At 37.8% G+C, this 14,017-nt stretch overlaps 1 protein-coding gene across 27 annotated transcripts in view; it reads left to right on the plus strand.

The window, feature by feature from the left end:
• LRCH3 (leucine rich repeats and calponin homology domain containing 3) overlaps window positions 1-14,017 on the plus strand; it is a 61,849-nt gene that overhangs the window by 21,642 nt on the left and 26,190 nt on the right. For 25 of the 27 annotated variants that reach the window (XM_088170411.1, XM_088170414.1, XM_088170412.1 and 22 more), the window contains exons 2-9: window positions 2,645-2,789; window positions 3,868-3,994; window positions 4,507-4,612; window positions 4,777-4,913; window positions 5,863-5,972; window positions 10,146-10,239; window positions 11,087-11,207; window positions 13,669-13,817. In XM_088170411.1, coding sequence (XP_088026537.1) covers window positions 2,645-2,789; window positions 3,868-3,994; window positions 4,507-4,612; window positions 4,777-4,913; window positions 5,863-5,972; window positions 10,146-10,239; window positions 11,087-11,207; window positions 13,669-13,817 — 989 coding nt within the window. The remainder of the gene's footprint in view (window positions 1-2,644; window positions 2,790-3,867; window positions 3,995-4,506; window positions 4,613-4,776; window positions 4,914-5,862; window positions 5,973-10,145; window positions 10,240-11,086; window positions 11,208-13,668; window positions 13,818-14,017) is intronic. The other 2 variants (XM_088170417.1, XM_088170424.1) reach the window with 1 other exon arrangement.

Genomic DNA, 14,017 nt, shown 5'->3' on the forward strand with positions numbered 1-14,017 from the left:
CTTGTTTTAGCTTAGTTATTCTTTTCTTCATGCTTGCTTGTTTTTATGGTCCTGGCCCACCCTCCCTCTTGGCTCCCATTTGGGCCCATGAAATCACAGATGCTATGTATAAAACAGTGTTCTCATGGCCTTCGTGACTAAAAATGCTCTAAACTTATTAACGAAGCTTGTAACTTTTTAGACCCATTTTGAATCATTTAAGAGTCTATACTGCAGCATCAAAATTCAGCTCTTTTCCACTGAATGTCTGCTGCTGCATAGGAATGCCAAGTTTTAAAAATCACTGTAGATTGAGAGAAGTCTGGAAAAACCAATTCGTTGATGCTAACCAGCTTTGGTGTCCCTTTTCTATCACATTCTGAGCTCATTTGTTGCTTAAAAATATATTTTCATTTCTTCATACCTAGTGTTATTTTTGCAGGGAGTTATTTCTGTAGCAATACTAAATTGTAGTTCAGAGAATGTGAAGTTCCTAACTAATTCGTGCCTTATGGTCTGCACAATGTGTAAAAAATAGTTTTTAAATAGTTCTTTGGTAAGGTAAAGTGAAACAAAAAGTAAATGAGAATTTTCATATTTGCGGTTAAACCCTTTCCAAAACGGAGTAGAAAGAAACTTTTTGTCACTTTTCTGCCAGAAAATAGGGCTCATTACTTGGGAAGCCTATTTCTCTGTTAAAATGGGTAGAATTCAAGCTGCCTTTGCCAGCACAGCTGTGTGAAGGAGGGATAAAGCTGTGAGCTGAAGGATGCTCGTATGGTATGAGAGAAGTGGTGGAATTCAAAAACTTCTACACCTTAAACGTAAACCAGTGTTGTAGTAATTCTTTAAATAGGTGGTTAAACATCCAGTAAATGTGGGAAATAAGTATTTTTTCTCAGTTACTCTTGCTTGTTTCTTGTCTTCTCTGAAATAATTTGCATTCTTTTCTCTTTCTTGCATGGTAACATACAATTGTATTGTGAAATCTCTTAGCAAGTTGGGTGGATGGCAGATAATTCCAGTGTGGCTAGCTGCACTTGGTAGAAATGTTTCAGGATACATGACTTATGTTGGGACAGTATGATTGAAAACCTCTCTTCTCCTGTTACTTTTCACAACAATGTTGGCACCCAGAGATCCCACTAGGAATGTTGCAATTTTAGACACCACATTGTACCACAGGGCTAAAACTCTGCTTTAAATCGGCTGCAGCTCTACAGCTTGAACGGGAGGGCTGGAGTGTACTGTCATTTTCACTAAATCATTAATTAGAATTAAACTATGGAAGTAAAGCAGAAGGGACCTTAGGACATACTAAGACCACTCTGGGTGATGGTTAGTGCAAAATAAGTATCCATTGCATAAGTTCTTGGAAGCCTCTGCTGTGTTCTGCATGTTATATACAATTACTTTGTTGACTCCTTTGTTGCCTACAGGTTCTTAAGCAGGTTCTGATCAGTCCAATTAATTTGCTGCTTCCACTTAAGTTGGAGTTCAGTGAGTGCTTTAAAATGCCAAGTATATTCTGTGCCACCAAAATAGGGATTCTTCTGCCTGCACCAACATTTTTCCCTATATCTGGCATAGGATTTGTGGGAGAGGTGATCAGAAAAATCCTGTGTTTCTGATTAGTTTCTCTCATACACTCTGGCAATGTAAAGCATATGGTCGAAGCTGTAGAGGTGTGAAAATTCTGCTTTGTCAGTAGCAGGAAGCAGGATCCATCACAATGATCTTTGCACTGATGCATTTATCTGATGTTTTATCTGGATTAACAAATGGTAAGAACAGGATCTTTATAGAGCCTGTCTTTAGCAATCTGTGAGTGCAGGTTTTTCTTTATTCTTGGAAGAAAAGGGGAAAATAACGAAAAATATTTTCTTTTTCACAAAAAGTAGAAAAGTAGGGCAAAGATCTCAAACTGCTTTCTGTCATAAAATAATAAAACTATTCTAGATATGCAATACAAACTTATTGCTGACTGCTATCATTTTGTAGTTTTAACTCCCACTATTAGAACTGTCAGAAACATTCATTTAAAGTGTTGTTTTTTTCAAAATCAAGTTTGGACAAGTTGAAGCTGAGGTCATGTTTGAGCTTGATACCAGCTGGAAAGAAGCACTTGGTGTTTGTGTATTGGGGAGGGGGGTAATTTTTAATTTATTTCTTTTTTTTAAAATTTTTATTTGTGAACAGACAAGGTGTTTCATTATGTTCCACAATAACTTTTTGTGTTGGTGGATTAGATAGAAATTATCATGACTTTGATGCTTTTTTCCCTGTGTGCACCCTGCTGAACTTTATATCTGTCATAGCCCCTGCTCTAGTGAGGTTTTGTGATACCTGGAGGTTGGGTGATGCTTCTGTCAGAACTCAGAGCTGTGTGTAAGGAAGTGGGAACTAGCAGCGGCTTTCCTTAACCTTTAAAGAGAAAAGAACTCTTTGCAACTGCATTATTTATCACAGTGCAACTTGTGAAGGAGAGTAATGCTCATGGACTGGTAATTGGAACTGTCCAAGGAAAAATATTGATTCTTCAAGTATAAAAATTTGGTCGGTGTTTTTGGTTAAACTTCTTTAACCAAAACAACCTTGCCATGCAAGGAGCTTAGTGAAGTTTTAAGGCAGCTTTACTGAATCTTCCTTCTTTCCTTCCCTTCAGACTTGTCACGGAACAGACTGTCAGAGCTCCCAGCAGAAGCTTGTCACTTTGTCTCCCTCGAGACTCTTAATCTGTACCAGAACTGCATTCGATATATCCCAGAGGCTGTTTTGAACCTACAGTCTTTAACGTTTCTAAATATCAGGTAACAATTGTCTTACAAATTTTGCTTTAGCATGAGGAGTCTAGGTTTATACATTTTGGTGCATCCATAAGTAATACTAACTTGTTATATTTTCTGTCATTGGATGAAAACAACCTGAGCCAGTCTTACCCATTAGGTGGATCAGGGAGCATGAGGATTAAGCAGCAGCTTGTAGAAGAGGAGAAGAAGAAAGCTAATTCCAGTTTGAAGGAATAAATAAATTTCAGTAGTTTCTATCTGAAATATCACCATGCAGACTGAAAAGAGATGGTAGATTTTTGCATTGTCTTTGCAAAGCAGCTCTCAGCAGCTGGATAAGGCTTATGCAATATCCCTTTACCTTCACTGTACTGGTGGCTTTGGATGATCTTTCTCAAGCATTAAGAACTTCTCTGCCAGCATTACAAGCAAGTTTCTGCAACTTGGCCTCTTGATGAAATCCAAATGTGTACAGCATCTTTCATTTGTAGAGGCTCTTTTAGTAAATGTGGAAAGTTTATCTTCAGAAATTGACAGTCTCAGGCTCTTTCTAGTGTTCTAAGCACACTAAATTGGCAAAAGTATATTTCTTTATTTTCTTTTTTCTATTTATATGAAAATTGTATGAATAGGATATGAATCAGATATTAATTTCCTAATGCTGTATCTCTAGTAGGTGCAATACCATTATTAACCTTACTTAATCAGAAGTACACTTTATATATTCAGTGTCTCATGACTTTCTCTGTGGCCTTGCATGTGTGCTGACCTGCAGTGCTACCCATGAGGAAAGCTTTTGCACTCAGCCCAAACGAACTCCTTTGTGACAGAGCATGGCCAGTTATCAGAGACACAAAAGCATCACATTCCTCCACACTGAGTTCAAAAGCATCTGATCAGCCTTGGTACTTGATATTCAGAGTTTGTTTGTACATAACTAGATAAAGTAATGAAGAACAGCCTCATGGAGCTACTCCTGTAGTAACTGCATAAAAACTGATTTGATCATCTGAATGGAGTGTGCTTTTTGTATGTATCTTTCATTGCATTAATATTTCTTATTGACTTCTGGTTATTTTGTTTTCTTTCTGTCCAAAAGTCGAAACCAGCTTTCAACATTGCCAGTACACCTCTGTAGTCTACCACTAAAAGTTTTGATAGCAAGTAATAATAAGCTGGTTTCAATACCTGAAGAAATTGGACGGCTCAGACAGCTGACAGAGCTTGTGAGTATACACTTGATTTCCAACTATTACTATTCTGCTCTTGGTCTAAGGATGATCTCTGTCTGCCACAGTGTCTCTGTGTTTGGTTTTGTATAGAGATGTTAGAAGAGAGTTTTAAATACTCTTTTTAAAATAATTTTATGTGAGAGCAAATGATCCATGTCAATTTAAATGTCTTCTCTATCCTAGAAAGGAAGGCCTGTGGAATTAGAGTTCTTGCTGTGTTTGTTTCTGGCAGAAAGCTTTTATGTAGCAAGTTGTGCTGTCTGAAATACTGTGGAGTAACTTGATATAAATTTCTACGTCTGAATGCTTAATCCTTCAAAGCTTTTATTTCCCCTTGTGTTTAAAATAAGAACAATGCTTCATATCAGCAGTGAGACTGAATGAGAATACACATCTGAGGTGTAATATAAATAGCTGTCTTTTGCTTTCAGTCCTTAAACAGAGCTGCATATTTTAGTTAATAGAGACTTACACAGTGGTAACTCATTCTTTGCTCTTATTTGTAGGATGTGAGCTGTAATGAAATACAAACAATACCTCCACAGATTGGCAATTTGGAATCCTTGCGAGACCTAAATGTCAGAAGAAATAATTTGGTGCGGTTACCTGAAGGTGAGAAAACAGAAACTTCACTGGACTTCACAAGGACTGCTTCCATTCCTTTTTTCTTCCTCTGAGAGCTGGAAGCAGCTTAATTGTTTTGTGAAACATGTTTTTATACTTTTGCTTTTTCTCACACACTTTTAATCTTCTGAATTCTTTGTTTCTATCTCCAGAGCTTGCTGAGTTGCCTTTGATTCGATTAGATTTCTCCTGCAATAAAATAACAACAATACCAGTATGTTATAGGAACCTCAGACATCTTCAGACCATCATGTTAGAAAACAACCCTCTCCAGTCCCCTCCTGCACAGGTAAATGCAGCTAGAAAATTAGATGACTAGTTCAGCTAACAAGGGCAGAACTAAATTATAAACTGAAGTATTATATTGCATATTTGTTATTTAAGAACAAGAGAGCTTTAAATACATTCTGTTATCTAAAAGTGTGAAATATGTAGCACAGCTTGAGAATCCCTTTTCTTCTCTTTACTGTATTAATGGTTTCTACTGTGGAATATGCCAAAAAATTTCACTACTGTTGGCTTGAATATTTATGCTTTCAGCATAGGAGAGAGGAAGCTTTGTTAGGCAAGATTGATTTTCTGTCACTCAAATGTCAAAATTTTGACTGAGGTCTCAGTGCTGCAGTTTGCTGATCCGCTTTGCAGCAGAGTACTAAATTGGCCTTTGAGCTAGAAACAACAATATTATTAATGACTAATTTGATTTTCAGTGTGGGCATACAAGTCCCTGAGTATCACAGGTTCTACTGTGAGCTGCTGCATCAGAGTCAAGAGGGGCACTTACTGAAACTTGTAGTTTCAGTGGGGTTTTGCTTTCCCTGTGAAAGCAGAGACAGCTGTTACTGCCTCCATTGACTATAAATTTGAGCTGGCTTTGGCAGTCTGCCAGTGCCATTCAAATCTGGGCATGGGTGGGATGCATCTGTTCTGATGCCAAGGGTATAAATTCTAGTACTTGTAAATGTTCGTGTCTTGTTTGCATGATGAAATTTCAGCATCCAGCTGACAGAGTTGCCTGCAGACCAGATGTGCTTGGAGGACAGCTTCCATTTGTCTATCATGATGCTCCACTATAGCTGTTCCTCTAAAATGCAGTGAGATTAGAATAAAAGATACATAGATTGATGTAAATGTGTTCATTTATTATTATTCTTAATGGCATCTTGAATGCCTGTAGTGTACTTTGAAAATGTATTGTCAAATTGTACTTACTTTATTTTTTTTTTAATTTTTTTAAGATATGTATAAAAGGAAAAATTCATATATTTAAATACCTGAACATAGAAGCATGCAAGATAGCTCCAGACTTGCCTGATTATGATAGGAGACCCATGGGATTTGGATCATGGTAAGTTTTGCACAAGCCACATTTCCAGTTTTAATGGCATTCAGGAAAATTTTGTCAGTCAACCTTGAGTTTATTAAAAAAAAACAAACAGATCAAGAATTGTTCTTTGGCAAGTGCATTGAGGTGGCTTTGAAAAATATTGTTTATGGTATTTCATGGTGCATTCTAGTAAGGTACCAGTGTGTAAGAAATGAGAAGTGGTTCAGAAGATGATCTGGGCAATGTCACATGTAAGGCAGTGTCAGAGCTGATATGCAGTAAAAAGAGAGTAATAATAAACAATGCAGGGGGTATGCTCTCGTGTTGTTAACATGTATGTTCAATTTACAAGATCTTAATATTTTCCACAGACTTGCTGAATCATAACCAAGCTGTGATTTTTAACCTTTTGTACAGAATTTTATAACGGCTGTGCTCAAACCGCAGGTGTAAATGCTGATCTCCACCCCGTTAGTAAACTGTTATTTTTGGCAAGCTTTCATTTGGCTCTGCTGCTGGCATTGTAACACAAATATTGGAACAGTCAGCACTATCAGCTGCTAAATTAAGATGTCTAGCAAAAAGCAGGAGTTAAGATTTATTTCTGTTACGTGATACAGAAGAGAGTCAGTGAAGTATGAAACTGAATATATATAAAAATTACTTCAGTCATCTTGGACGGTAGTAATAAGGTGTGGAGGAGTAAGTTGCTGAAGGATGTACTGCTGCCTTTGCAGCAATAAAACACAAATCAGGAGGCTTCACAATAAATCATCATGAGTCAGATTTATGAAGAAGAATTTGCATGAGGGACTGACAGAGTGATTCCTCATCAGCACTGAATGTCGTAAATAACTGTTCTAGATGAGGTCAACATATGAGCATGTCAAGGATTAATCAATTTCCAGTACAAGCTGTTACAGATGGTTTCCTCAGTATACTGAGAATACTGTTTTTTCTGGAAGGAAAAGGCTCTAAATGAGAAAATGTCATGATCTGTTTAGCTCTAAGAGTTTGTTTATTTTTATGAGAAATTCAAAATCAAGTAGGCTGCGTGCTTACTGATTTATTGTTGTCTGTATATTGCTCTGGAAATTTTCACATATTGTTTTTGTGAAATGAGCAGAAGAATTAATGTATTTTATTCATACCTTGTTAAATGTTAAAATAAGGGCTGAACTAGTTGAGGATGTGCTCTCTAGAATTTTTACTAGACTCAACAGTATGAAATGAGCTTCAACTGGCTTTGCTTTAGCTTTATTTCTGTACCCAAGAGGAGATAATAGTTGGTGATGGAATTATTTGTTGTTACTGTGCTGTTTAGGGCACTCAGTGTTGCAGGTGATTCCTTCCATCTTCGTGTACCTATGGAAGAACTGTCTGTGGAGCAGAGCACATATTAGAAAAAAATGGTAGAATGATCCAGTGAAAGAGGGAATCCCCAGTTATTATATTTTTATGTAATTTGGGATGAAAGAAATAAAATCTTTCAGCTGTGATACAGTTAATATTTCCAGGCAAGGCACAAAAGCTTTGTGTTTGTTATCTTCAAAGGTGTCCAATAGAAATAAAGTATCAGTCAGTCCACCTAGACTTTGTTGCTGGTTTATCTGATCAGCTTGCTGTAATACCATGCAGGTCGACAGTCTAAGTGGTAGAGACTCTTAAAGTTCAAGGAAATTTGTGTCATGCTGTCAGTTCACTCTTGATCAAACATTTTTAGTAAAGCAAGGTTGTTGATACTGCTAATGACACAAGATACTCTGAAACATCATGGCAGGAAGTGTGGGTTGGAGGTTCTAGCACAGCTAGTTGATTGTTTTAGCTTTGTCAAATTATATCAAACTGTTTAACCAGAGTGAAACCCTGTATGTTTCAGTCCTTTTCTGAGCATAAGCTATGTCAAATTTATCTTGCAGCAAGTTTTGTTCAGCTGCAATAAGCCAGTCTCATTTGCAAGAGTGAAACTCGGAGCAGCTCAGGGAATGAGCTGGAGGGAATGAGATGGGGAGGCGGCAGAACTGTTGAAGCTGTGTAGCAGTTGTTGGCAGACTGACATAGTCTGGAACTAGAAGGTTTAAAATACCAAGTACTCATGGGTGAACCAGTGTAGTGAATATTCTGGGACTTGGGCAACTGTTCTGGCTTACAGGAGGTAAACATACAGGTTTTAGTGTGACTTGGAAATGGCAGCGAGTATTGTCTTTCATTGTTGGTCTTAGCAGGCATTTGGCTTCTCATCCTTTGATTTCAAGCCTTACACAGCTTCCTATAAGCTGTAGTTGCCCCAAAATGCTCTGATCTGTCCAAATGCCTAATGGTAGTTCCTTGTGGCTTTTTGGTCAGGGAGGAATAAAAATCTTAAGTCTTAGGTGATTTTAGGATGGCTGCTGTGGGATTATAAATGTCTAAAGTGTGTAGCATTGGATAGGTAAGTTTAGTTGTGAGAGTTGAGAAGACAAAGCAGCTTTCTTGTTAAAAAAGAGAAGTCCTTGCCACAGTATTTACATATTTTTGAGCTTCCAGCTAACTTTAGTGTTAGATGTAAAGCTTTTAAAATTCTCCTATTGAAAAGGGAGGCTAAAAGAAAATTTGTATCAAAACACTTCTCATTTTTGAGCTCCGTAATTTGCAGTAATTGTTCAATTTACAACAGGGTGCTCAGGAGACGCTGAAAATATTGATTCATTTAAAATGGAATTATATTGCAGACAGATTTTTCTTTGATCCATGTTTTAAAAATACGTGTAAGTTCTGCAAACTGTTAGTATAATTATGGTTCTATGGTCAGTTATTCAAATTTGTAGCTCTTTAACTACATTGGGTGACTTTATGGTAATCCTTTTTTCTTCCCACCCAGAAGAAGGGAGCTGTTTTTTTCTTTGGCTTTTTTTCTTTCTGATGGTTTATTATGCAGATGATCTTTCTGTTCAAATACAAGGCTGTAAAAGTGGAACTCCTCTGAGTTAATCAAAACTCCGTGCAGATGCAAGAGCTTGTCCTAATCTACATCTGCATAGAAACAGATGGATAGCTTAATGTTTCTCATCTGCAGCCTCCATCCCTCCTGGTACTTCTTTGCTATTTCACGTCTGTCTGAAAACTAAATTAGGCCTTGATAGTAGTCAGTCAGTCTTCTATGATGATGATGATGATAATAATAATAACAATAAATTTGAAATTAAATATTTCCTGAAAGTGGAATTTCAGAGGGAGCAGCAACTTGAGAGCAATGCCAGTGAGAAAATGACCTGCAATTTAGTTATGATGGGGTGAAGCAATTAGCTTCCTGAAATTCATTCTTCCTTGTGCATTATGTAGTAATTACTGCTGCAGTTCTCCCTGGGGCATCGAGTGCCAGTAGGACAGTTGAGCCATTGTGAAATGCCATCTGCAGTGGATCAGACAAGTCCCATTGTCTCTTTTACTGTAGCTATCTGCATCAGTTGCCAGAGTTGACATCTGTAATAGCTATACTGCTGAATTACATAGTTTCTAAGCCCAGAAATTTAAAGAACTGTGTAGCTGTTTGGTTATATGTATTGTAACCCTGGGCACATGTCTAATGCCTTTGTCTAGACATGTCTTTGACAAAGCTCTGTAAATGAAAACTGTACTTCTACAGTTACTATATTATGATGTATCTGAAATACTGTTCAGCTTACTGCAGTTTCTTATGTAATTAACAGAAGCCATTTATGCATGCTGCATACAATACATACATACAGTACATGCTGCATACTTTTGAGTAGTAGTATATTCTGTATTTTTAGTGATTTTATACATATTTATGCTTATTTATGTAAAAGTTTGTTTGACAGAGCTTTTCAATCAAAACATGAGAAGTAGAAAATGAAAGTTTGACTTGCTAAACAGAGAAATACGAGACCACTTTGCAGTTTGCTTTGTCATAACTGCTCTTCAGGAAGCGTTTGAGGAGTGGATCTGTCCTTTGAATCCACTTAGCTGTGAAGGCCAGGCAGTGGCAGGTGACAGCTGACTGACAAGGATGGTGAGCTGTCAGCACGGGCCTCCTGCCCTATTACAGCAAGTGCAGTGTGAGGTTTTCAGACATGCTGAGCTTGTGAACACACTGCAAGTGGGCTTGGTGGCTTATTCTGCTTTTGTTCTGTAGTAGCTGAGAAGCTTTTGGTGGTGTTTATATCACAGTAACTAAAACCGTGTGTTTGACAGCCACGAGGAGCTTTATTCCAGTCGTCCCTATGGAGCACTTGATTCTGGCTTCAATAGTGTGGACAGTGGAGACAAAAGATGGTCAGGGAATGAAGTAAGTGTTGCAGCTTTATTTTTGTTGAGTGCAATATTTTACAGGAAATGTATGCATCTGGAAGAATATTCCATAGGTAACATGCATGTGCTGGTGTGCAGGTTGTCTTGAGCCAATATTGCTTTTTTAATTGGAGAAAAAACAAGGTTAATTTTATATGGGACAGACCCCAAATTGGAAGTATTAACAGAAATGTATATAACAGTGCATGACAGGTTAATTTAGTGGAGCATAAAAAAATGAGAATAGGGTTCCTCATTTTAAAAACTTTGTAATTATATTGCAATGCCAAGTCAACTGTAATTATTAATGAAAAGTTGTTTCAATAAAATAAATCTGGACATTAAAATTCAGCTTTGGCAAACAGCTGGAAAATTTGTTTTCTTCCTTTGTTTAAAATGGTAAAATCTGTTTGCTATTTAGAAGGAGGAAAATAGGATCTCTCAGCAAAAAGATTGTCAGTTATTAATGCCAGGAAGAAGTTCCCTTTTCCTCTTGGGGCAACTAGAAAATAGCCAAGACCTAAAGTGTTGCAGTGAGCTATACACCATACTTGCACTCCTAGCTTGATTTTGGAGAAGGTGCTAGGATTTTCCATCCTGGGATGTTTTCAGTCATGTGCAGATACTGCAATCAGAACTGTAGGCAGCTGGTTTCTAAAGAAAGCTCAACTATATGTTTTTTTAAAAACAATGCGTTATAGCTGTCTTTTGCTTTAAATTAGTGATTTGTGGTTGTAAAACAGAGCAATTACAGTACAAATTAAGGACAAATCAAGAAGTAGTAGATTACAAAAATATGTTTCTGAAGAAAGATTTTTCCAGACTTCACTGTTTGTTTTCCAAAGCCAACAGATGAGTTCTCAGATCTCCCATTACGTGTGGCAGAGATCACTAAAGAGCAGAGACTGAGAAGAGAAAGTCAATACCAAGAAAACAGAGGAAGTGCGGTTGTAACTAATGGTGGAGGTAAGTAGTGACCTTTGGCTAACAGTATTTATTGTCATCATTATTAAAGTTCCACAATGTTTCCTACAGATAGTAGCTTGTTTAAAGAGGAAAAAAACCAGAAAGGTCTAGGTGAAATTACACAAAAACTATGTTGTGGAAACTGTAAAAATACTGTTGTTTTAAGGATGATAAAGGCAAAATCAAATAGCAGCAGAATTGGTATTTTCTTGAAAACTGTTATCTATGTCCTAGGTTAAAGTCTCCAACTGCTTCAAATGGTATTTTGGAATATTGAATTTCAGTGCATGGAATTTTGCAATTTGAGCTTCTGGGGAAAATTTACTGCAGTAGTGAAGTGTCATTGCCCTGTGCTGACTGCTGTCAGAACAGGATGAGCAGTTTTGTCAGGGAATGTTATATTTCCAACTAGTACACGTGTCTCATTCCAGTTTTGGATTTTAATGCAAACTTTAATATCATCCAGGAGGGGCTGGTGTTTGTGAGTGGCAGTGCTTTGTTGCACTTTCTCAGTTGGTGTCCTGCAGTCTTACAGGATCACCTTCATAGTTGATCAAGAGCTGATCATGCTTTCTATGTTTCTTGATCTCCACACTCCTGCTTCATTTTAACTTCCAGAAATCTGCTGCTACCAGTGTCTCCTTTTGTTTATATGCCTTAATTTTAACAGTCTTTCAAGTTAATTTTTTCAATCATTCCTTCTTCTCCATTGTTCTGCACTACTTCTTATTAGATCTCATCTGCATATACTTTGATTGATTCTTCTTTCTCAGCTGCTCCCTGTTTCTCATTTTCCTTGATGGCTACAGTTCATTTTTTCTAAGTGTCACTCTTCCCAGCTACATCTAATCTCCTATGCCCAGTTCCCACTTTTTCTTCCCTCTTTCCTCTTCCTCCCCATCTTCTGCCATCTTTTTTTCTTGGTCTGAGTCTTCTGTGCCACAATTTTTCTCTGTCACCTTCTAGAAGTATCTGAAACTTTTTCATTGACACTCACTTTCACAACTTAACGGGGAAAAAATTCAGTTCAAACAGTTAAATTCTGGCAGTTAGAAAAATTGAAGACATGGTGTCATGGGGAGCTCTGGGCAGCCTTAATAACAGGTAGTGCTGCCAGTTCTGCCTCCAAGACTAACTTTATTTTGTGCTTTGGCTTTTGTACAGCAGGGATTTCAAAATGCCTCACAGACTTTTAAGCTGGAGCATGATCAGTTCATGAGTAGGTGTATCTGAGAGGGGGCACGAACCATGGCATGTGGCTGTCAGAGATCCAGTTGCTTTGCAGTTTTGTGTTCCTCACAGAGATACTAATATCTTTCACCTTTTTCTGTATTATTATTTTTATTATCATCATCATCATTATTTAATAAGCAAGCCTGGAAAGAAGGGGAGTTTGGGTTCTTTGGCATTTTTTTAAGATTTGAAACTGAGATGGAGATTTAATGAAGCCACAGTATATAAGAATGTAGTTCTGGATGGTTGGAGCAGAGGGGGTGGCTTTGGCAGTAACAGTTGCTAGATTGTGTGGTGAGCAAAGAGAAGTCTGTTTTAGCCAAGCAGGAAAGGGGCGGGGGAGTAAAGAAGAATGTCTGCAAGAGTCTGGAGCAAGTTTGGGGAGAGTTTTAAGAAAAAGAAAGCTCTAGTGCTCTGAAAGGGAATTGATGCTTTCCCTTGCATCCCCAGTGCAGTATTTTTCACCAGCGGCATTTGCTTAATGTCATGACTCTCAGAATCCCTAGGCAGAATGTGGAAAAGCAGTGACAAGTGAAAAAATTGCCCTATATATTATCTCCCACACAAAAGAAAATCAATACCAGCCAAACTGTGCTGTTATTTGCTCTCATTTCAGTGATTCCTAATTTATTTTTCATTCTTCTTTTAAAGTAAAATTGCAGGTGCCTTATATTGTTTTAGAGGGGTTTTGTTGTTTTCTGTAGCGTTGTTCATTATTTCCACATGCACTTCTATTATTGTATTTGCATCTAGAAAACTTAGACATGCTGCTCTCTATCTTGTTGTAGTATTAATACTGGTAGAAGGATCTGTCATATCCACTCTGGTTTTTCTGACAGAGAACCAAGATAAATTATTCCAAAATGTACACAGGTCATTATACAGCCTTGATATTAGCTGAAAGATTTTGATGTATAGCTTTTGGTTTTGAAAAGGAAATCACTGTATTTATTTTTTCAGTCACTGAAAAAGTGTCTGCAGCCAGCAGTATAAAACTACCTGCTTGATACATGTTTCTCATTGCTTTTTAAAAGGCATTTTATCATTATTTCAAAAGTTATTTATGTAATGTTAGTGGGCCTGGCAAAATCCAAGAGCTTTCAGGCTGAGCTTTCCCAGATGGCAGAAAAAGCAGAGCCTTATTTCCTCACCTTGCTGCATTGTTGGGTTTTTCCCTCTGTTGTGGGTTGTGTAATTGTGGGTGTTTTCTCTGTGTATGTTTGTCAAGTGGAACATGATCTCGATCAGATCGACTACATCGACAGCTGTGCCACAGAGGAGGAGGAGGAGGAGGTGAGGCAGCCCAAGTGCCTGGACTCAGACAGCCTGAGCTCCCAGTTCATGGCGTACATCGACCAGCGGCGGATCTCCAACGAGGTGCTGCGGCTTCTGCTTCAGCTCATTCCGCTCACACACCCCAGCAAAGCCCTTGTGAAAACTCTTCCCTGCTAAGTCACGTGCATGTTACACTTCTGGAGATAGTCCTCAGAAACTGAAGCTGTAGAATTAGATTTTTAGCCACATTATGTTTCCTTCTGTGTTCTGTCAGTCTTAATACCTCTGTACACAGTTACACA

Source organism: Sturnus vulgaris, chromosome 10 (assembly GCF_052056855.1).
Source record: "Sturnus vulgaris isolate bStuVul1 chromosome 10, bStuVul1.hap1, whole genome shotgun sequence".
Taxonomy (NCBI): domain Eukaryota; kingdom Metazoa; phylum Chordata; class Aves; order Passeriformes; family Sturnidae; genus Sturnus; species Sturnus vulgaris.